Genomic DNA, 24,319 nt, shown 5'->3' with positions numbered 1-24,319 from the left:
TGTGCGGGCGGGGGTGGGGAGGGAGGGTTGGGGCCTGTACCCTTTCATCCATGCACGCGAAACAGTGCAGAAATCTTAAGATGAAGCTCAATTTCAAACTTCAAAATAAAAAAAGGTAAAAAGTCATTTACACATGTCCCCTCGTGTGACAGCGTCACGTGAGCTGTTTATCAAACATTTAAACAATATTTACTAATGTAATAAACCCTTCATGAAACCTCATCCTGCTCGTGGATGAGGTTTCATGTAAAATACGAAGGCCGTCTGGGCTCTTCGCTTCTCCCCACCCCAACAACCTTAAGGTTGGACGGGCAGCCCTGTCAAACTGGTTAACTGTTTTATCGATGGCCTTAACAGGCCTTTGACAGTTCCGTAGCCGACTCCGGTGCGCTGCCCACTGAACGAAAGAGCAGAGTGACCCGCGGCGATGTCGGGACACACACCCGACATCACCAGATGTCCTTGTACGGGTCCCCTGCACGCCGAACAGAAGATTCAGCCCTTCGAGTTTATAACAATACTCAGAACTGAATTGCATCTCTTCCGCAGCAATTTGGGAAAATGGGTTGTTTGGCTGCAAAGTTTGGCAGACTGCAAAGTTGAAGCATGGGAGCACAGGAATTAGGAGCAGGTGTCGGCCACTAGGCCGCTTGGGCCTGCTGCACCATTCAACTAGATCATAGCTGACCTTCTCTGTTTGAAAATAAAAGCAGCCTACCACTTACCCAATATTAATCTGAGCGACTTCGGTAAAGTAGAGCAACAGTGCAGAAAAACTGAAACAAAACAGCAGCCATATTGAAGCTTACCCGTCTCGGTCGCTATCACAGTAATATTGTGCCATGGCATTTCTTCCCGGTCAAGTGGTTTTAAGGTTACAATTGATCCATTGGCAGAGTTTATGTTGAAATATCTGTCCAAGTCAGTATGTCGATCGATAGAGTAACTGGAAAAGTCAAATCAGAAAAACAATTGATCTAACTTGTCACCCGTTTCCAAAGGATGGATATTTTTGACACTTTTTTTTGCTGATCCCTAAAGCATCTCAAACATCTTTTACACAGGACTCTCACCCAGCAATCGGTTTCCTGACTAAATGTGTTGCTCACTTATTCCAGCTAAGATTTTGTTGCAGTATCATTTCACGTTTTTCATGCCCATTTAGGATAGCTTTCCAGCTACTGCCAATGTTCTTTCCTTGTACCTGTAGCATTCTCTACCATTAAGCCTTTGTAAGCACTGTCTGTAGCCGTCTAGTGTTTAGTTGTTCTGTGTTTGATTTGTGAGTCTGTTTACAATTGGTGCTCATTGTGCTTGATTAATTAAACCTGGGCGTGGACTCAGGGAAAAGCTGTGGCATGGAATAGGCATTGTAAAGCACTGTGAATAAAACTTGTTGGACACATGGGCTGGAATTTTCCAGCCCCTCATGATGGTGGGATCTTCCGATCTCGCTGATGTGAACAGAATTTCAATGGCTTGCCAGCCCCACAGCAGGGGAAGCTGCCATAGTGGGGGAAGGGGGGGCAGTGTTGGGTGGGGGGAGTTGTGGCTGGAAAATCCTGGCCATAGAAACTAGTGTGATTTCTGCATAGATCTGAGATATAAAATAAACAACGCCAGCCTCCAGGAGTCGTCTGCGAATGATCTGTGAAAATTTATCCTCCTATTTTTTTCTCCCTCCCTCCCCTGTGATGATGTTTCTAATATGGGTGGTTGCTTTTGTGGTGATTTAGTCAAGATTGAGGACTTATCACATGACTAATTGTGGACATGCATCTTAACACTGGTCTCCAAAATAAGGGTGTACTTGAAAAGAAGATTAAAAATGCATTATACAGCTCCACTCAAGAAAACTCAAGTCAAGAAAAACTGAATCGTACAGATCAGGAAAGTAGGTCAATTTTTTGTATTTGTTCATGGAATGTGGACCAACATTTATTGTCCATTCCTGATTATCCTTGAGAAGGTGGTGGTGAGACACCTTCTTGAACTGCTGCAGTACATGTGGTGTAGATACACCCATGGCGCTAATAGGGAGGGAGCTCCAGGATTTTGACCCAGTGACAGTGAAGAAATGGTGATATAGTCCCAAGTCAGGATGGTGAGTGACTTGGAGGGGAACCTGCAGGTGGCGGTGTTCCCATGCTGCCCGTGTCTTCCTAGGTGGTAGAGGTTCTGGGTTTGGAAGGTGCTGTCGAAGGAGCCTTGGTGAGTTGCTGCAGTGTATCTTGTAGATGGTGATCGCTGCTGCCACTGTATATTGGTGGTGGAGGGAGCGAAAGTATAAGGTGGATGGAGTGTGAATCATGCGGGCTGCTTTGTCCTGTATGGTTTTTCTTCCTCTTCGTTCATGGGGTGCGGACATCGCTGGCTAAGCCAGCATTTATTGCCCATCTCTAATTGCCCTCGTCAGAGGCTATTTAAGAGGCAACTATTTCGTGGGGCACTGGCATCAGTATTAGAACAGGAGGGATCGGTACTGTTGGAACGGTCTCCACCTGAACAAATCTGGGACCAATGTTCTAGCGAGAAGGGTAAATAGGGTGGTCAACAGGACTTTAAACTAGAAAGTGGGGGGGGAAGGGAAGGGTAAAACTCCAAGAAGTATGAATAACGGGAAACAAAGCAGCAGGTTAGCGTGTGGGGGGTGGATTCAACTTCATGGAAAATTATGAAAAACCTGAAAAGGAGAGCCCAGGAGAGGCTATTAAAGTCTCCAGAACACAAAATAGGACAGAGTGTTTGGAAAGGGCAAGGAATCTAACTTCAAGCACATCAGATAAAGGGACGACCACGAGAAAAGGGACGGGAAATACAGGACTGAAGGTGTTGTATTTGAATGCACGCAGTATACTAAATAAAGTAAATGAGCTTGTGGCACAGATTGAAATTGGCAGGTATGATGTGGTGGGCATCACGGAGACATGGCTGCAAGGGGATCAGGACTGGGAGCTAAATATCCAAGGATATACATCCCATCGAAAAGATAGGCAGGTTGGTAGAGGGGGTGGGGTTGCTTTGTAAGTAAGAAATGAAATTAAATCGATAGCAAGAAACGACGTAGGGTCAGATGATGTAGAATCTGTGTGCGTAAAGTTGAGGAATCGCAAAGGTAAAAAACCCATAATGGGAGTTATGTACAGGCCTCCGAACAGTAGTCAGGATGTGGGGCACAAGATACACCTGGAGATAGAAAAGGCGTGTAAGAAAGGCAAGGTTACAGTGATCATGGAGGATTTCAATATGCAGGTAGACTGGGAAAATCAGGTGGTAGTGGATCCCAAGAAAAGGAATTTGTGGAATGTCTACGAGATGGCTTTTTGGAGCAGCTTGTGGTGGAGCCCACTAGGGAACAGGCAATTCTAGATTTAGTGATGTGTAATGAGGCAGATTTGATAAGGGAGCTTAAGGTGAAGGAACCCTTAGGAGGAGGTGACCATAACATGATAGAATTTACCCTGCAATTTGAGAGGAAAAAGCTGGAATCAGATGTAACAGTATTACAGTTGAATAAATGCAACTACAAAGGCATGAGGGAGGAGCTGGCCAGAATTGACTGGGAGATGAGCCTAGCAGGAAAGACAATGGAACAGCAATGGCAGGAGTTTCTGGGACTAATTTGGGAGACACAGCAAAAATTCATCCCTCGGAAGAAGAAGCATACTAAAGGGAGGACGAGGCAACCATGGCTGACAAGGGAAGTCAGGGACAGCATAAAAGCTAAAGAGAAAGCATACAATGCGGCGAAGAGCAGTGTGAAACCAGGGGATTGGGAAGCCTACAAAGACCAACAGAGGACAACTAAAAAAGAAATAAGGAGGGAGAAGATTAAATATGAGGGTAACCTAGCCAGTAATATAAAAGAAGATTGCAAGAGTTTTTTTTAGATATGTAAAGGGTAAGAGAGAGGCAAAAGTGGACATTGGGCCGCTGGAAGATGACGCTGGAGAAGTAGTAGTGGGGAACAAAGAAATGTCGGAGGAACTGAATAGGTACTTTGCGTCAGTCTTCACGGTGGAAGACACAAGTAACATCCCCAAAGTTCAAGAGAGTCGGGGGGGGCAGAAGTGAGTATGGTGGCCATTACCAAGGAGAAGGTGCTAGGAAAACTGAAAGGTCTGATGGTGGATAAATCACCTGGGCCAGATGGATTACACCCCAGAGTTCTGAAGGAGATAGCTGAAGAGATAGTGGAGGCGTTAGTGGTGATCTTTCAGGAATTACTGGAGTCAGGGAGGGTCCCAGAGGACTGGAAAATAGCTAATGTAACCCCCCTGTTTAAGAAGGGACTGAGGCAAAAGACAGGAAATTGCAGGTCGATTAGACTGGCCTTGTTTGTTGGTAAGATTTTAGAGTCCGTTATTAAGGATGAGATTTCAGAATACTTGGAAGTGAGTGGTAAAATAGGGCAAAGTCAGCATGGTTTCATCAAGGGGAGGTCATGCCTGACAAATTTGTTAGAATTCTTTGAGGAGGTAACGAGTAGGTTAGACAAAGGAGAGCCAATGGATGTTATCTACTTGGACTTCCAGAAGGCCTTTGACAAGGTGCCGCACAGGAGGCTGCTCAGTAAGATAAGAGCCCATGATGTTAGAGGCAAGGTACTAGCATGGGTAGAAGATTGGCTGTCTATCAGGAGGCAGAGAGTGGGGATAAGGGGGTCCTTCTCAGGATGGCGGCCAATGACTAGTGGAGTTCCGCAGGGGTCAGTGTTGGGACCACAACTTTTCATTTTATACATTAATGATCTAAATGAAGGAACTGAGGGCATTCTGGCCAAGTTTGCAGATGCTACAAAGATAGGTGGAGAGACAGGTAGTATTGGGGAGGTGGGGAGGCTGCAGAAGGATTTAGACAGGTTAGGAGAATGGGCAAAGAAGTGGCAGAAGGAATACAACGTGGGGAAGTGTGAAGTCATGCACTTTGGTAGGAAGAATAGAGGCATAGACTATTTTCTAAATGGGGAGAGAATTCAGAAATCTGGAGTGCAAAGGGACTTGGGAGTCCTAGTCCAGGATTCTCTTAAGGTTAACTTGCAGGTTGAGTCGGTAGTTAGGAAGGCAAATGCAATGTTGGCATTTATTTCGAGAGGACTAGAATATAAAAGCAGGGATATGCTGCTGAGGCTTTATAAGGCTCTGGTCAGACCACATTTAGAATATTGTGAACAATTTTGGGTCCTGTATCTCAGGAATGATGTGCTGGCCCTGGAGAGGGTCCAGAGGAGGTTCACGAGAACGATCCCAGGAATGAAAGGCTTAACATCTGAGGGATATTTGAAGACTCTGGGTCTATACTTGATGGAGTTTAGAAGGATGAGGGGGGATCTGATTGAAACTTACAGAATACTGAAAGGCCTAGATAGAGTGGACATGGGGAAGATGTTCCATTAGTAGGAGAGACTAGGACCTGAGGGCACAGCCTCAGAGTAAAGGGAAGACCTTTTAAAACAGAGATGAGGAGAAACTTCTTTAGCCAGCGAGTGGTGAATCTATGGAATTCATTGCCATAGAAGGCTGTGGAGGCCAGGTCATTGAGTGTATTTAAGACCGAGATAGATAGGTTCTTGATTGGTAAGGGGATCAAAGGTTATGGGGAGAAGGCGGGAGAAAGAGGTTGAGAAACTTATCAGCCGTGATTGAATGGCGGAGTGGATTCGATGGGCCGAATGGCCTAATTTCTGCTCCTATGTCTTATGGTCTTATAAACACATTGCTGTGGGTCTGCAGTCACATGTAGGCCAGACCAGGTAAGGAGGGCAGATTTCCTCCCCTAAAAGATATTAATGAAGCCAATGGGTTTTTACCACAATCTGCAATGGTTTTATGGTCATCATCAGGCTTTTAATTCCAGATTTTTATTGAATTCAAATTTCACCATCTGCCATGGTAGGATTTGAAACCAGGTCTCCAGAGCATTTCCCTGGGTCTCTGGATTACTAGTCCAGTGACAATACCACTGAGCTTCTTGAGTGTTTCTGGAGCTGCATTCATCCTTTTCTTAAAATTCATTTATGGGATGCGGGCTTTGTTGGCTGGGCCAGCATTTATTGCCCATCCCTAGATGCCCTTGAGAAGGTGGTGGTGAGCTGCCTTCTTGAACTGCTGCAGTCGAGGCAAGTGGAGATTATTCCATCACACTCTTCACTTCTGTCTTGTAGATGGTGGACAGGCTCTGGGGGCTCAGGAGGTGAGTTACTCATTACAGGACTCATAAGAACATAAGAACATAAGAAATAGGGTCAGGAGTAGACCATTCAGCCCCTTGAGCCTGCTCCGCTATTCAATAAGATCATGGCTGATCTTGTGTTTCAATTTGCACATCCCCACCTAACCCCGATAACCTTTGATTCCCTTGCCTAACAAGAATCTATCTACCCCTGCCTTAAAAATATTCAGTGACCCCGCCTCCAACACCTTCTGAGGAAGAGAATTCCAAAGTCACACAACTCTCTGAGAGAAAAAATTTCTCCTCATCTCTGTCCTAAAAGGATGACACCTAATTTTAAAACAGTGCTCGCTAGTTCTGGGCTCACCCAGAAGAGGAAACATCCTTTCGATGTCCACCTTGTCGAGGCCATTCAGGATCTTGCATAACTTCAATCAATTCATCCCTCACTCTTCTAAACTCCAGTGGAAACAGGCCCAGTCTGTCCAACCTTTCCTCATAAAACAATCCACTCAGTCCAGGTACCAATCTAGTTAACCTCCTTTGAACCTCCTCCAATGAATTTACATTCTTCCTTAAAAAAGGAGACCAAAACCATACACAATATTCGAGGTGAGATCTCACCAATGCCCTGTATAACTGAAGCATAACATCCTTACTTTTATGTTCAATCCCTCTCGTAATAAGGATATGTTCCATTAGCCTTCTTAATTATTTGCTATACCTGCATGCTAACTTTTTGTGACTCATGTACTAGATCACCTGGATCCTCTGCGCCTTATAAATTATGCAGCTGTTCTCCAATTAAGTAATACTCTGCTTTTTTGTTCTTCCTGCCAAAGTGAACAACTTCACCTTTTCCCACATTAAACTCCATTTGCCAGATCTTTGCCCACTCACTCAACCTATCTATATCCATCTGCAACCTCCTCATATCCTCTTCACAACATATTTTCCTACCTATCTTTGTGTCATCTGCAAATTTAGCTACCATGTCTTCACTCCCCTCACCTAAGTTATTGATGTAAATCATAAAAAATTGAAGCCCCTGTACAGACCCCTGTGGGACTCTATTCGTCACATCCTGCCAATCGGAAAAAGACCCATTTATTTACACTCTCTGTTTTCTGCCAATCTTCTATCCATGCTAATATGTTACCCCCTGCACCATGTGCTTTTAATTTCGTAATAATCTTTGATGTAGCACTTTATTAAATGCCTTCTGGAAATCCAAGTACAGCACGTCTACAGGCTCTCCTTTATCCACTGTGTATGTTACTCCTTCAAAAAACTCCAATAAATTGGTTCGACATGACTTTCCTTTCACAAAACCATGCTGACTCTTCCCGATTGCCTTGAGCTCTTCTAAATGTCCAGCTATAACCTCTTTAATGATTGATTCTAATAACATCGCCATGACAGATGTCAAGCTAACTGGCCTATAGTTTCCTGTTTCTTGCCTCCCTCCCTTCTTGAATAGAGGGGTTATTTTTCTACTTTCCAATCTGATGGAATGTTTCCAGAATCTAGTGACCACCTCATTTGCCACCTCTTTTAAGACTCTAGGATATAGTCCATCAGGACCGGAGACTTGCCCGCCCACAGCTCTATCAATTTACTCAGTACTATTTCCCCAGTGATTCCAATTTCACTAAGTTCCTTTCTCCCATTCACCTCCTGATTTGCAGCTATTACTGGAATTTTTCTTGTATCCTCCATAGTGAACACAGAAGCAAAATATTTGTTTATTTCTTCTGCCATTTCCTTATTATTTACTATTAACTCCCCACTGTCACTCTCTCGAGGACCAACACTCACTTTACTTACTCTTTTCATTTTAAATACCTGTAGAAATTCTTGCTATCCGTTTTTACATTTCTAGCTAGCTTCCTCTCATTCTCTAATTTCTTTCTTCTGGTTAACCTTTTAGCCATGTTCTGCCATTCTTTATATTCTGTCCAATCATCTGTCCTGCCACTCACCTTTGCGAAGTTGTATGCTTTTTCCTAAAATTTGATGCCTTTTTTAACTTCCTTAGTTAACCACAGATGGAGGGTCCTCCCCTTAGAATTTTTCTTTATGGTAGAAATATAGTTATTCTGAATAGTCTGAAATATCCCCTTAAATATCTGCCACTGCTTCTCTATTGATCTATCCTCTAGCCTAGTTTCCCAGTTCACTTCAGCAAACTCAGCTTTCATCCCCACATACGTACCCTTACTTAAGTTTAAAATACTAGTCTTAGACCCACCCTTCTCCCTTTCAAACTGGATGTACAATTCATTCATATTGTGGTTTCTGTTATCTAGTGGTGCCTTTACTCAGTCATTAATTAATCCTGTCATGTTACACAATACCAATTCTAATAAACTTGCTCTCTGGTTGGTTCCAGAACATGCTGCTCTAAGAAACTATCTTGAAAAACATTCTATAAACTCCTCATCCAGGCTATTACTATCAATCTGATTTTTCCAGTCTGTGTAGATTAAAATCACCCACGATTATTGCCGTCCCTTTAACACAAGTACACAATATTTACTCTTGAATACTTTGTCCTATACTGTGGCAACTCTTAGGAAGCATGTAGACCACTCCCACTAAGGACTTTTTCCCCTTTACTATTCCTCATCTCCACCCAAACCGATTCTACACCCTGATCTCCAGAACCAAGGTCATCTCTAACTATTGAACCAATGACCTCATTGATTAACCGTGCTACCCCTCCACCTTCACCTAGCTTCCTATTCTTCTTGAATATCATGTACCCCTCAATATTAAGAATCCAATCTTAGTTGTCCTGAAGCCATGTCTCCATAATTGCTATCAGATCATATTTATTTACTTCAATGTGGGCCATCAATTCATTTACTTTGTTATGAACGCTACACGCATCCAGATAGAGAGCCTTCAGTTTTGTCTTTTTGTTACCTTTGTAACATCCAGTCTCCATCTAGTCTCCATCTAGTCTTGACTGTTGATGTATTCTTAGGTTTTTTTGCTCTGTCCCTTCTTGCCATTCTCTGACCCTAATTTCTCATATTACTATTTTGCTCTCCTGTCTTGACCTCTGATTCCTAGCCTCTGACCTGCTCTTGTGGTCATGGTATTTATATGGCTAGTCCAGTTCAATTTCTAGTGAATGGTAACTCCCAGGCCATTTATGTTGGGGGGTGTTCAGCGATGGTAATGCCATTGAATGTCAAGGGGAGATGGTCAGATTCACTCTTGCTGGAGATGGCCATTTCCTGGCACATGTGTGGCACGAATGTTACTTGCCACTTATCAGCCCAATCTTAAATGCTGGTCCGTGCTGAGTCAGCTGGTCTCAATGAACAATTAGAGTGCGTGCCCATGAATGGGGAGGGGATAGTTGGTCAGCATTCCTGCTCCTAATCACCAAGGAGTGAATCCTGCTGCATGTGTGGAAATTGTGTGAGGACAAGATGCAGCTTGGTTACCATGTTCCTACACTATAGGAAACCTTGAAGATATGTCAATAATGAGCACTGGACTAGTGATCTGGAGATATGGGGCTGGATTTTCCCAAGGGCAGGTGTGGAAATTTAGAACAACATATGTCGGCTCAGCTCCACAGCATCCTCCTACATCCATGCACTTTTCCTGGAGATGGCCTCCCGACAGCAGGGGTTGTCCACACCGCAGCAGTGGGCAACAATTAAGGCACTTCAAAGGGCTAGTAGCCTCTACTTCTGGACACAATTGAAATTTTGCAAATGATGCAAGCCCCCCTCCTGCCCCCACAACTCTGTCTGCTCTTGAGCAGTTGGGAAGAGATGGCTTTATAGCAGGAGATTGGAGCCTCGCTTCTATTGATGCTGTTGAAGAGTTTCTCAGCAGCAAATGGTAAGGTTGCTGTCTTCCCATTGGGTGGTGAAATCATTGAGGTGGTCTCTAATAGCTATATGCATTTTAATTTTCACCCCCTCCACTGACACTAATGATGGCTGCAAGGCTTTCCTGCCGCTCAATCAGTCTGGCCATTAGCAGGTGGGGGCTGCCAGCATCCATAGCGGAGAGCTGCGAGGTCTTGCATTTCCGGCTCCGGATCCCGCCCGTTATCACTAATTGGACAGCGAACACAGAGACAGCCTGTTAACTGCCAGCTCTCATCAGACGAGACTATTGAGGAGGTCATGTGGTGCAGTGGGTAGCATGCCCATCTCCGAGCCAGCAGCTCCAGGTTCCAGTCCTACTCCTAGACTAGATGTCCAAGGAAGGTTCATTCTCAACACGGCCAAACTGGTTGAGTATCAACCTACAAATCCTTCCAACACACGTCAGTGGCAGACAGTAAGAGCAGGAGAAATTCTTGGGCAACCATATGATGGAAAGAAATTAGAGCCTCTGCCATCACCATCCATAGCTCCAGAATACAATGAGCACGGAAAAGCGTACAGCCTGAGTTCCTCGCATGGCGGGGTCTCATATTCTGCTTAAGTGAACATTTAATTGGCTGCAGATGGCACTCCTGCCCCTCATTCGGGAGGAAGTCCTGCCTGGGATTGGCCGGCAGCTCTCCAGTCCCTGCAGTGACAGCTCTGTAGTGGACAGAAGAATAACTGAAGGAGGATGTCAGAGCCTAAGACCTGGCACTGGAGGCCCAGATAAGTTCAAGGGATCCTGGCGAGGAGGGTAGGGATGGTCAGTGGGGGTGAGAAGGGGGAGATCGAAGCCTTGGGGAGGCTACCGGACCTTAAGTGTCATAGAGTCTTGGAAGTCTACAGCACAGAAAAAGGTCCTTTGGCCCATTGAGCCTGCGCCAGTCAATCAAGTACCTAACTATTCTAATCCCATTTTCCAGCTCTAGGCCCAAGGCCTTGTATGCCATGGCATCGCAAGTGCACACCCAAATACTTCTTAAATGTTATGAGGGTTTCTGCCTTTACCACCCTTTCAGGCAGTGAGTTCCAGATTCCTACCACCCTCTGGGTGAAAATAACTCTTCCTCACATCCCCTCTAAACCTCCTGCCCCTTACCTTAAATCTATGACCCCTGGTTATTGATCCCTCCACCAAAGGGAAAAGTTCCTTCCTGTCTACCCTATCTCTGCCCCTCATAATTTTATGCACCTCAATCTTGCCTCCCCCCCCCCCGCTCAATCTCCTCTGCGCACAGGGAAAATAACCCCAGTCTATCCAATCTCTCCTCATAACTAAAACTCCCCAGCCCAGGCAACATCCTGGTAAATATCTTATGTGGGGGTGAGGCACCCAACTTTGGAAGGGGGCTTCAACTGGAGGCACACACCACCATCCCAACCTCCCTCCCCGCCCCCCGACCCCCATGCCTGAGATGTAACTCCATTCTTTTTTGGGCTTCCCCCACTGAAGTTCAATCCTCCCGCCAGTCTAAAAATTGAAGCCTAACAATTGGCCACTGAAGGGCCTCAACTGGGGCAAGGGCGGGCCTCCCGTCTGAGCCCTTGCCCGCCCCAGCATAAAATCGCGGTGTGGTCAGGACAGGTGGGAACCCAGAGGGAACCCCATCCCTTCCATTTCATGCCCACCCCCTAAAAAGCTGCTGGTGGGGGAGCGCAAATAACCTGGCCTATGTTGCCACAGCAACTTGGACTCCTTAGGGGGATTTGGTTGGCTCAGTTGACTGGAAGGCCGGTGTGGATCAGATTGGTGCCAACAGCACAGGGCTTGATTCTCTGTTCAAGCTGGGGACCCGCCTTCTTGCCATACCCATGGTGGAGATTATGCCGCCCTGGGTTGGATCTGCATTCAGGCAGAGATTCTCAAGAAGAAACACACGCCACCATCATATGATATTTTCCCAGTGTTCTTTTCATGGGATCTAATTTGTTTTCTACTGTTGGTTCACCTAAGGCGACATCTTCGGGTACACATCTGAAACGTATGCAGTCGGGACCAAGGAATAGTCCAATGTCAGGTTCCTGACACCTGTGGGGAAATTCAGCCATGAGTTCAAATCTCACCATGGCAGCTGGGGTATTTAAATTCAATTAATTAATCAGGAATAAAATGCTGTATTAGTAATGGTGACCAGGTTGCTACTAGGTTGCTATGAAAACCCATCTGGTTCACTTGTGCCCTTCAGTGAAAAGAAATCTGCCACCCTTATCCAGTCTGGCCTACATGTGACTCCAGACCCACAGCAATGTAGTTGACCTTTATCCTCTGAAATGGCCTAGTAAGTCAGTTTATTGACAAAATGTCTGCTGTTAGATGTGATTCTGTGATGGGACAGCACTTGCTGATCAATCCTGAGTGCGCGAATAGCTACATGAACAGCTTATTTAAGATAATCTGTCATGCATAACATGGCTTATTTAATCGACGTACATTCATACAAAGGGATGCATTCTCTGCAAAAAGGAATATGTTCAAACCGTGTGCCTTCTTTTGAATTACCCGGGAACTTGGGGAGCCTATAGTTCCCCATTGCTTTCTCTATGTCAATGCATTGGCCAACCAGAGTTGTCTTGCCGACCAATCAACACCCTTTTCTCCTGTGCTATAAATCATTGTTTGAAATTTGGCATTCTTGCTCGACCACGTCATTGTCCGAGTGAGGGACTACAAAGATGTATCAGCTACCCCATTACAGGAGCCAGTGACTGCTGGACAGATCACCGCCTAATTCACACTGTCGTCAACACCAATGTAACTCCAAAGCAACGACAGCAACAGAAAAATGCCGCCGGGAAATCAACATTGAGGCACTCAAGGACCCTGATAAGACAGTCTTCACTGCCAACCTGGCGACTCCCTTGTGACCCAGAGATGCAGAGTGTCCACACCACCTGGTCTGCCCTCAAGGCCTCCATCATCAATACCTGAGAAGAGACGCTTGGTCACATGATCAGGTAACACCAAGATGAGAATGACCAGGAGATCCCAAGCACAAGGCATTTCTGAACCTGAAACAGTGACCCAACTCGGGAGCAAGAAAGCAGCTCTACAGATGGCTGAAGGCTGAGGTCCTGCAAAAAACCCGCGACCTAAAGAACAGATGGTGGGTGGAGAAAGTGCAGGAGATCCAATAGTTAGCTGACAACCATGATGTGTGTGTTTCCTTTAATGCAGTCAAGGCCACCTATGGCCCAAGCACCCAAGGCCCCACTCCACTGCTGGCCAAGTACGGAGAGGTGCTCATCGAGGTCAGAGAGGCAGTCAGCACCCGCTGGATGGACCACTTTGAAGATCTTCTTAACAGAGACTCTGTCTTCAACGCGAGTGTCCTTGAGTCCATCCTGCAGCAGGCTATCCACCACCATCTCAGCACAACCCCAACCCAGCACGAGGTAGAAAAGGCCATGCGACAGCTAAAGAGCAACAAGGTGTCAGGAGTAGATGGAATCCCTGCCGAAGCAGGGACAGAGATGCACGATTGGTGCGAACACATGGCCTCATCTCCCTTATCTGGAAGGAGAGCGTAGCAGGACATTATGGAGATGCCGTAATTGTGACCATCTTCAAGAAAGACGACAAGTCCGGCTGTGGTCACTATAGAGGAATCTCCCTGCTATCGGCCACAGGGAAGGTCATCGCAGGAATCCTCCTCAATCACCTTCTCCCTGTGACTGAAGAGCTCCTCCCAGGGTCACAAGGTGGATTCCACCCACTAAGGAGCACAATGGACATGATCTTCACCGTGCGGCAACTGCAAGAGAAATGCAGGGAACAGCACCAATCCTTGTACAAGGCCTTCGTCAACCTCGACACTGTCAATTGCAAAGTTTTATGGAGCATTCTACTCCGTTTCAGCTGCCCCCAAAAGTTTGTCACCATCCTCCACCTGCTGTACGATGACATGCAAGCCGTGTTCCTGACCAATGGATCCACCACAGACTCAATCCATGTTTGGACCAGGGTCAAGCAAGGCTGTGTCATCATACTCACGCTCTTCTCGATCTTCCATGCCACAATGCTCCACCTCACTTTCAACAAGCTCCCTGCTGGAGTGGAGAAAAACTACAGAACAAGCAGGAACTTGTTCAACCTCCGCCACCTGCAGGCCAGATCTAAGGTCGCCCCATCCTCTGTCATTGAACTACAGGATGCAGACGATGCTTGCGCCTGCACATACTTGGAGGCCAAGATCCAAACCATCGTCAACACCTTCACTGAGGTGTATGAAAGCATGGGCCTTACACTAAACATCGTAAGACCAAGGGCCTCTACCAACCTGCCCCTTCACACGGCACTGCCCCCAGTTATCAAAATCCACAACGAGGCTTTGGACAACATGGACCACTTTCCATGGTTTGGCAGCCGACTGTCAACAAGGGCAGACGTCGACGATGAGGTTCAACATCACCTTCACTGTGCCAGTGTGGCCTTTGACTGCCTGAGGAAGAGAGTGTTTGAAGACCAGGACCTCAAGCCTGGCACCAAGCTCATGGTCTACAGAGTAATAGAAATACCCACCCACATATGTGGCTCAGAGATGTGGACTATGTGTAGCTGGCACCTCAAAACTCTGGAGAAGCACCACCAGCACTGCCTCTGCAAGGTCCTGCAAATCCATTGACAGGATGGGCGCACCAACGTCAGTGTTCTCGCTCAGGCCAACATCCCCAGCATCAAAGCATTGACCATGCTTGATCAGTTCCGCTGGGTGGCCACATCTTCTGACATGAAACTCCTGAAACAAGTGCTCTACTTGGAGTTTTGACTTGGCAAGCGAGCCCCAGGAGGGCAGAGGGAACGCTTCAAGGACACCCTCAAAGCCTCCTTGAAAAAGTGCAACATCCCCACCGACATCCGGGAATCCCTGGCCCAAGACTGCCCAAAGTGGAGGGAAAGCATCTGGGAAGGAGCTGAACATCTTGCGTCTCATCGCCAAGGGCTAGCTGAGGCCAAGCGTCAACAGCGGAAGAAGCAGGTAGCAACCCAGGCACCCCAACCACCCATTCCTCCTACCACCGTCTGCCTCACCTGTGACAGCGACTGTAGGTCAGGCATTGGACTCTTCAGTCACCTGAGAACTCATTTTTAGTGTGGAAGCAAGTCATCCTCGAGCCCGAGGGACAGCATAAGAAGGAAATTCTTGCACTTGTCCTGGTGAGTGCAAGGTGAAAAGTTTCAGCAACATGTCTCTCTTTTCAGCAAAATTCGCTTCGTTACCAGAAAAGTCGGCTCAGCACCATCTACTGAAAGACAATCACGGATGGGCAATAACTGCAGTCTTACCAACGATGATCACATCTCTTGAACGAATAAAAAACTTGGGTGGGGCACGAGGTCTCATGGAGTTTTACCCCTTCAGGAAATCAGGAAAAGACAGGAGGAGAGAAAACCACCAACAGAGATAAAATAAAATATGTTTGAACATCAAATAAAAGGTGTTGAAACATAAATTTACAAAGAGTTGTTCTCCAGTGTGCAGTGGCAGCGAGTGGGAAGTAGCAAGTTCCTCATGTGTGAGTTCTCATTTAAACCATCTGCCAGTGATGAAATGCAAAATGCAGGAAAGATCATTCCCAAAGGGAGGCAAGGAGAAACTGGGAAAGTGAGTCATGTTTTACCCTAATCTCATGCATTTCCTTAAAGTACAGCATTTCAGAAGACTGGCTGTAGGTGTCCCAGCTGTATTTTGAGTCAGGGAATGATACATAGCCTGTTGAAATGAAGTACATTAAAAATGGAGTTATGGGGCAAGTTAAAAATGAGACCAGTTAGGAACATATATTGAAAGAGCACACAATAAATAATCTACATTATCCTCATATGGTTCTGTAAGCACAAAGAGGAGTTGCACTTGAATCCTGTAATTGCAACTAGACTGGGATACCTGTATTTCTCTATTCTCCCTCCATCTCTCCCATGCATTCTCCATGTAAAATCATTCTAACTAATCTGATTATCCCAGTTCTGAAGAAGTCATATTAGACTCGAAACTTTAACTCTGTTTCTCTCTTCACAGTTGTTGCCAGACCTGCTGAGTTTTTACAGCACTTTCTATTTTTATTTCAGATCTCTAATGTCCAATACTTTAATCTTCATGTTATCTACCTGGTCCCCCTGTAACTGAGTCCTTCTCCTCAAAGCATTCTCTTTCCAAACCATCAATCATCAGTGTCTCCAAAGGCAAATCCTTGACCATGCATCCTTGGCTGGCTGTCACCCCACTCTCCAACCTCCTTCTCTCCAAAGTCCTTCAATGTTTTGCCACTTCCAAATCTGTGCCCATTTCTCCCACAGCTCCGCATTTTGATTCCTAGCTTTAGACTTTCGCCTTTCCAACGGACTGTAGGAGTTCATGACTGACATTCTCTGTAGCTTTGACCATGCTGCATTTTCCTTCTTTCATCCTTGCTTCCTCTGCAGCTTTTGACAGGTTTATTCACACCATCCTCCTCCTCCAACACTTTTCCCCTGATCATAGCCAAAGCATTACCACCTATGGTTTCGCTTCCTGCAACTGGAGTCCAATAAGGACCCGTCTTTGGCCCTCCCTTCCCTTCACCTTATCCTATTCTTTGATGGCATCAGAGGTGTCATGGAGGGAATTTGAAGACAAAGTCATGAAATCTGAAAGCAGTTAGAACATAAGAACACAAGAAATGGGAACAGGAGTAGACCATTTGGCTCCTTGAGCCTGCTCCACCATTCAATAAGATCATGGCTGATTTTCCTGTGTTTCGATTTCCACATTCCCATCTAACCCCGATAACCTTCGATTCCCTTGCCTAACAAGAATCTATCTACCTCTGCCTTAAAAACATTCAAAGAGCCCACCTCCAGTGCCTTCTGAGGCAGAGAGTTCACTGAAATATAAAAACATCAGTGACTTTGGTATGGATAATGTGTTGGGAAGACATGACCATGTGGGGATGAAGATAAGGGTTGAGTGAGTGCTAGCTGATTGAATTTTTTGAAGAGGTGACCAGGTGTGTAGATGAGGGTAGTGCAGTGGATGTAGTTTATATGGATTTCAGCAAAGCCTTTGACAAGGTCCCACCTGGGAGACTTATAAAGAAGGCAAATGCACATGGGATACAGGGTAATTTGATAAGGTAGATTCAAAATTGGCTTAGTTGTAGGAGACAGAGGGTGATGACAGAAGGATGCTTTAGTGACTGGAAGCCAGTGTCAGTGGCGTACCACAGGGATCTGTGCTCGGTCCCCTATTATTTGTCATTTATATAAATGACATAGATGACTATGTGGGGGGTAGGATTAGTAAGTGTGAGGATGACACAAAGATTGGCTGGGTGGTTAATAGTGAGGTTGAGTGTCTTGGGCTACAGGAAGAAATAGACGAGATAGTCAAATGGGCAGATAAGTGGCAAATGGAATTTAACCATGAAAAGTGTGAGGTAATACACTTTGGAAGGAGTAATTTGACAAGGAAGTATTCAATGAATGGCATGACACTAGGAAATTCTGAGGAACAAAGGGACCTTGGCGTGTGTGTCCATAGATCTCTGAAGGCAGAGGGGCATTTTAGTGGGGTGGTGAAAAAGGCATATGCGACACTTGCCTTTATCAATTGAGGCATAGATTACAAAAGTAGGGAGGTCATATTGGAGTTGTATAGAACCTTGGTGAGGTCACAGCTGGAGTACTGTGTGCATTTCTGGTCGCCACATTATAGGAAGGATGTGATTGCACTGGAGGGAGTGCAGAGGAGATTCACCAGGATGTTGCCTGGGATGAAACATTTAAGTTATGAAGAGAGGTTGAATAGACTTGGGTTGTTTTTGTTGGAGTAGAGAAGACTGAGGGGCAACCTAATCGAGGTACAAGATTATGAGGGGCATGGACAGGGTGGATAGGGAGCAGCTGTTCCCCTTAGTTGAAGGGTCAGTCACAAGGGGGCATAAGTTCAAGGTGAGGGGCAGGAGGTTTAGGGGGGATGTGAGGGTGGTGATGGTCTGGAATGTGCTGCCTGGGAGGATAATGGAGGCGGGTTGCCTCACATCCTTTAAAAATTACCTGGATGAGCACTTGGCACATCATAACATTCAAGGCTATGGGCTAAGTGCTGGTAAATGGGATTAGGTAGGTAGGTCAGGTGTTTCCCATGTGTCGGTGCAGACTCGATGGGCCGAAGGGCCTCTTCTGCACTGTGATTCTGTGATAGTTTGAAGAGGGCTGAAGATGGAAAACCGGCAAGGAGAACATTAGAGAAATCAAGCAGGTTAAAAAAAAGGCTGGTGCATTTTTGGATCATGTGTAGTGGGGATAGAGGAGTCCAGTTTACTTTATTTGCCTCCCTTGTATCATCTGCACTGCTCATTTTGTCACAATCCCTCTCCATCCAGAGGCAACCTTATCCCTACTGTGCCTACTACTCACTCCCGATCATCCTGACTCAACACCTCCTCACTTGCCTCCATTCCCCCCTTCTTCTTTGCAACAATGCACACCCCCACCCCACTGTGTGTTCGGCTGATGATCTGTTTCTGTCATATTCAAATCTCTGTATGATTCCCCATATCTCCCCCACCTCTAACTGAAGCCCCATGCACTCCCAAGCTGACCTATCTACATGAGGCTTCCACCTCTCCTGATTCATTGACCCTTTCCATTCTCTTACACTCCAGTGGAACCCCAGTGTATCCCATTATTCACCCTCCATCCCTGTTTTATGGCTGACGTCTATCCACATCCTCCCTACCTCTCTCTTTAGCTGCCACTTCCTCCCACTATGTACCCCAGGAGCAGCCCCACAGCCATTTGTGTAAAGTGCTGTATTCCATGTACAGAAGGGTGGCGATGGTGTGTGTTACAGTTCAGTCAGGAAGTCCAAGTTGCTATGGCAACACACACTTCTCATGCACATTGCAGTCTGGAGCTATGGATAGTGATGGTAGAAGCTCCAACATTCTTTCCATCACATGGCTGACCAGGAATCTCTCCCACTCTTACCGCCTGCCATTGGCGTGTGTCGGAAGGATTTGCAGGTTGCTACCCAACCTACTTGGCCGCTCTGTGAATGCATTTCCATGGCCATCAAGTCTTGGAGTGGGACTTGAACACAGAGGTTCTGGGCTCAGAGACAGAGACACTACCCACTGCACCACAAGGCCTCCAAATAAGTACAGCATACATCTCCATAAATAAAGCATAGCTCTTTGAGAAAGGAATGATCTTTTTCAGTCAATTTCAGGCGTGACCTGAGGACAAAAGCTTAATGGTACCATTGGTTAAAAAAAAACCTGGAAGGTTTTAATTTTTCAGAATCAGGGGCAGGGTGACTGGTACAAGTGGGCGTGAGGCTTGAAGGTAAAAGGAGATATCTTTGAGGCAGAAATAACGGGGCAGGCCATGTTAGTAGAGAGTGGGGAAGAAGTGGAGGCCAAAAACCATGGGGTAGGAGACTGCCGAAAGTCTCAGGAGCAAGTCAAGGAACAGGGCAGGGAGGCAAAGAGTCAGGGTGGCTGAGAGACGGCAAATGGTGCCACCAGTAGTAAGAGGCCTGTTGGTTGAGTCTGGCAGGTCCATCATCAGATTAACATTGAAAACCTAATTTAAATTCCATGATGTGAGTATTACGGACACATTACAGGGAAAGTGTCACTGCCACTGTGGACATTTTAACATGGGAATCGTCACAGGCTTGCATAGGATTCTTCAATGGAATGTGTGATCAATTTGAATATATTATAGATATAATTCCCCATAGATACATTCAGAAAACTTATTGTTTGGAAAGCCTTTTGCCATTTAGTCTCTCCGACTTTCCACCCTATCAATGACCTTACCTCTCCTTCTTCCTCACTACCCGTACTTAAAACCAATTATATCTCTAGCTTTTACAAGCCCTGACAATAGGTCACTGACCTGAAACGATTTAACTCTGTTTCTCTCTTCACAGGTGCTGCCAGACCAGCTGAACATTTCCAGCTATTTTCTGTTTTTATTTCAGATTTCTAGGATAATCAGTGTTTTGGATTTGCTTTAGCAAGCACTAGACATGGCCAGCACATGGGGAGAATGACATCAACTACCCTTGAGACCATTCGAATTGAACACCTCTGCGTGTAGAAGAACTGAGGATTATTGGGCACTGGCAAGTTATTAATAACACAATCATCAGTAACTCCACTTCTGTTGGTCTGTGGGGAAAATCCCACAACATATTCGAAAACACAGGACACGGCTGTGAAACAGACTGAAAATGATCTTCCAGATAAGGTCTGGCTTTGTGGCTTTCTCTGGTGCCAGTAAATGTTAAAAAAAAATTACACCAGGCCACAATCATAATGCTTTCAGCTGCAAAGCAATTTTCTATTATTAACCAGTTAGATTTTGACTCCTGTTTCACTGTGATCTAGATATGCTGTGGAGTTCACACCTCATTATGACACTTGGCTCCTGAGAACGGTGTTGTAATGAAGGTACTGCCTTGCTGCTGTGCTATCAGTGTTGTACAGGTACAAGTCTATCATGATTCATACTTGTGTTATTATCTTATAGTTGCCTGGAGTGATACTGTCACACTGTAATTGCTTTTCCTTCCTGACCCACCTAAGTAGTCAGGCTGAGGCACTAGAATGGCTTTGAACTGATTTTGTTTCAATATTAAGTGAATCTTGAGGGACAGGTTTTTTTGCAGGGTGGCGGGGGGTGGGGGGGGGGGGGGGGGGGGGGGTGGGTGGGAGGCGATGGGTCAGGGTCAGGAGGTCAGGGGTCAGCTGAGCGGTCAGGTTTCAAACTGGGCCTCATTTCCATTGGGCCATGTAGCTGTGGCTGAGTCTAAACCGCCTGGGTTCCAAGGAAGGCTCACTAGATTGATTCCTGGGATCAGAGAGCTGTCCCATGAAGAGAGATTGAGTAGAATGAGCCTATATTCAATGGGATTTAGAAGAATGAGAAGTGATCTCAATGAAATAATTAAATTCTGACTGGGTTTGGCAGGACTGCCTCCCCCCACCCTGGCTGGAGAGTCTAGAATAGTCTCAGGATAAGGTCAACCATTTGGGACTGGAAGGAGAAGGAATATCTTCACTGAGACATTATGAAGTATAAATTAGGAGCAGGAGTAGGCCATTTGGCCCCTTGAGCCTGCTCCGCCATTCAATAAGATCACAGCTGATCTGATTGTGGCCTCAACTGAGTGTGAGACTACTGGTGAGTCGAGGGAATCTTTAAAAGTCTTTCAAAAAATCTAATATTCTATAAATTTATCATTTAACCGCAAGTGCTATTTAAACTCTAAGGGCAGAATTTTGCCCTTGGTTGGCAGAAGCGGGCCCCGCCGCCATTTTGAGTGGGCCGACCAATCAAGGCCCACCTAGTGGCCTGCCCGACGGGAATCTCTATGCACTTCCTGTGCCGGGGGCGCGGGTGGGGGGGGGGATTCCCCATCTGTCAAAGTGCACATGCACACGGAAGAGTGGACTGCTCCCTGAGACTAAGTGCTGTCTCAGGGAAATTACTGACAGTCCAAAAAACTTTAAAAATAGAAAAGTTAAAAGATTATTAACATGTCCCCCTCAAGTGACAAGGTCACACGAGATGGGACGTGTTAATAAACATCACATAAAATGTATTAAAGCTTTTAAAAACACATGAAACCTCATCCCCACCGGTGGATGGGGTTTCGTGTGTTATCAGAAGCCCGCTGGAGCTCCTGGCCTGTCCACCAGCCTTAAGGTTGGACGGGCAGGGTCTTTAATTATCTCAATTATTCTGTCAATGGCCTCAATTGGCCATTGACAGGTCGGCGGGCGGACTGCTGATTTCCCTGTCCGCCCTCCTTTCTAAAAATTTAAAGGGACCGGGGTGACATCGCAAGTTCCTCCTGACATCATCCCGTGTCATTTTCCCCTTGGTGACCGGGCCCCGCCCCCAAATCACCCATGGGAAAATTCAGGCCCAGGTCTCATCCAAGGGCCTAAACTGGGAGATATAAGCTGTCCATTGGCAGCAGCTGAAATAGTTAATTAAGGAAGCTAGCTCAAACTGGTTTGTTTTGTACCTGGGCTCAGTCCCTTTGTTTCAGAACATATAAATTCAGATCTTCTCAGTGCAACTAACACTGAGTGTAACTTTAGCGAAGAGTGAGAGTTTGGTGAGCTGAGAGAGTTCAGGGAGGAGGAGGGGGGAGGTACTCCATTTATTCTTTTTCTAATTTTTTTCACCCTGCAGGAATTGGTTCTTGTTCTATTATAGGGGAAGAAGCTGGCTGTTTGGTAAGTATCTGGTAAGTGGATAAGTCTATTCTATTCCTAAGGTCCAAAATAGTACAGGAATTTGTGGGAAGATTTATAAAATACATGAAAGAAAATAAATAATTTAATAAAATAATTAGGTAATTAACTAAAGCACATAAAGATGACAGGACAGATGATGTGTCATGGCTGCAGCATGTGGAAGCTCCTGGATGCCAGCGTGATCCAGGGCAAACACATCTGCAGTAAGTGACTGTGCCTCGAGGAACTTCAGCTCAGAGTCATTGAACTGGAGGCTGAGCTGCAGACACTATTGCACATCAGGGAGGGGGAGAATTACCAGACGGGAGACATAGCCCTTAGGATAGGGGCTAGGGGCTTATGATTTGGAAAGTGGCCAGGAAAAAGGAGGCTGTGACTGTGAGTGAAGCAGATAAGGGGACCTAAAGGCCAGGAGTGCAGGAGTGTGAGACTCTGCAGTTGTCCAATAAGTTTGAGGTTCCCTCAGCTTGTTTGGATCGGAAAGGGGGGCTATAGCATGGATGAGCTAACTGACCATGGCACTGTGATACAGGAAGCCATTCAAGTGGGGGGAGCAAAAAGGAATGTAGTGGCAGTAGGGGTCAGTATAGTGAGGGGGATTGACATTGTTCTCTGTAGCAATGAGCGAGAGTTCATTGTTGCCTGCTCGGTGCCAGGGTTCGGGATATTTGCTCATGGCTGGAGAGGAACTTAAAATGAGAGGGGGAGGATCCAGTGGTCATGGTTATTGTAGGTACCAATGACATAGGCAAGATGAGGAAGGAGCCTCTGCATAGACAGTATGAGAAGCTGGGTACCAAATTAAGAAGCAGAACCTCAAAGGTAATAATCTCTGGATTATTACCTGAAGCATTTGCAAATTGGCATTGGACAAATAAGACCAGATAGATGAATTTGTGGCTCAAAGACTGATTTGGGAGAAGTGGGTCCCAGTTTGTGGGGCACTAGCACCAGTACAGGGCAAAGTGGGGGCTGTACTATTAGGACAATCTACACCTGAACCACGCTGGGACTGAAGTTTGAGCGAGCCACATAACTAGGGGAGAGGAGAGGGCTTTAATCTCAATAGAGGGGGCAAGGGATTAAATTTGGGAAGATGTGGAAAACCAAAGAGTAGAGACCAATCAAGAGAGAAAGGTACTAATATGGGAAATGATAAACAGAACATGACAGGAAGGGACAGAGAGTGCAGACTTGAGAGTAAATCAGTAGTTAAAGCCAGACGTTATAAAAATAATAAAAGGACAAAATTAAAGACTTGGAAGGAAGTGTCTAGTGAAATAGTTGATGCGTTGGTTTTAATTTTCCAAAATTCCCTCGATTCGGGAAGGTTCCATTAGATTGGAAAATAGAAAATGTAACTCCTTTATTCAGAAAGGGAGGGAGCCAGAAAGCAGGAAACTACAGGCCAGTTACCTTAACATCTATCATAAGCAAACAGTTAGAAACTATTAATAAAGATGTTATATCAGAGCACATTGTAAAGTTTAAGGCAGTCACTGTTTAAAAATAAGGGGTTACTCATTTAAAACAGAGATAAGGAGAAATTCTTTCTCTCAGAGTCATGAGTCTTTGGAACTCTCTTCCTCAAAAGGCAGAGGAAGCAGAGTCTTTGAATATTTTTAAGGCAGAGCTAGATAGATCCTTGATTAACAAGGGGGTGAAAGGTTATTGGGGGTAAGTGGGAGGTTACATTGAAAGCAGCCATGATCTTATTGAATGGCGGGGCAGACTCGAGGGGCTGAATGGCCTACTCCCACTCCCAGATTGTTCCCGCTGCTAGATTATATGTTCATATGCTCAACTCCACATTCCGCCTACCCCCTTGACTCCCTTGTTAGTCAAGAATCTATCTACCTCTGCCTTAAAATATTTATTGACCCTGCCTCCACCACCCTCTGGGGAAGAGTTCCAAAGATTCCTGACCATCTGAGAGAGAAAAAAACAATTCTCATCTCCATCTTAAATGGGAGACCCCTTATTTTTAAACA

The 24,319-nt window shown here is 45.7% G+C and overlaps 1 protein-coding gene across 1 annotated transcript in view; it reads right to left on the bottom strand.

Moving 5' to 3' along the window:
* Positions 1–24,319, bottom strand: part of LOC121276343 (cadherin-6-like) — a 160,821-nt gene that overhangs the window by 29,526 nt on the left and 106,976 nt on the right. The window contains exon 8 of the mRNA XM_041184632.1: positions 810–946. Coding sequence (XP_041040566.1) covers positions 810–946 — 137 coding nt within the window. The remainder of the gene's footprint in view (positions 1–809; positions 947–24,319) is intronic.

Source organism: Carcharodon carcharias, chromosome 3, assembly GCF_017639515.1.
Source record: "Carcharodon carcharias isolate sCarCar2 chromosome 3, sCarCar2.pri, whole genome shotgun sequence".
NCBI lineage: Eukaryota > Metazoa > Chordata > Chondrichthyes > Lamniformes > Lamnidae > Carcharodon > Carcharodon carcharias.
Note: the sequence above shows the minus strand (reverse complement) of the source record. Positions and strands in the feature narration are given on the sequence as shown.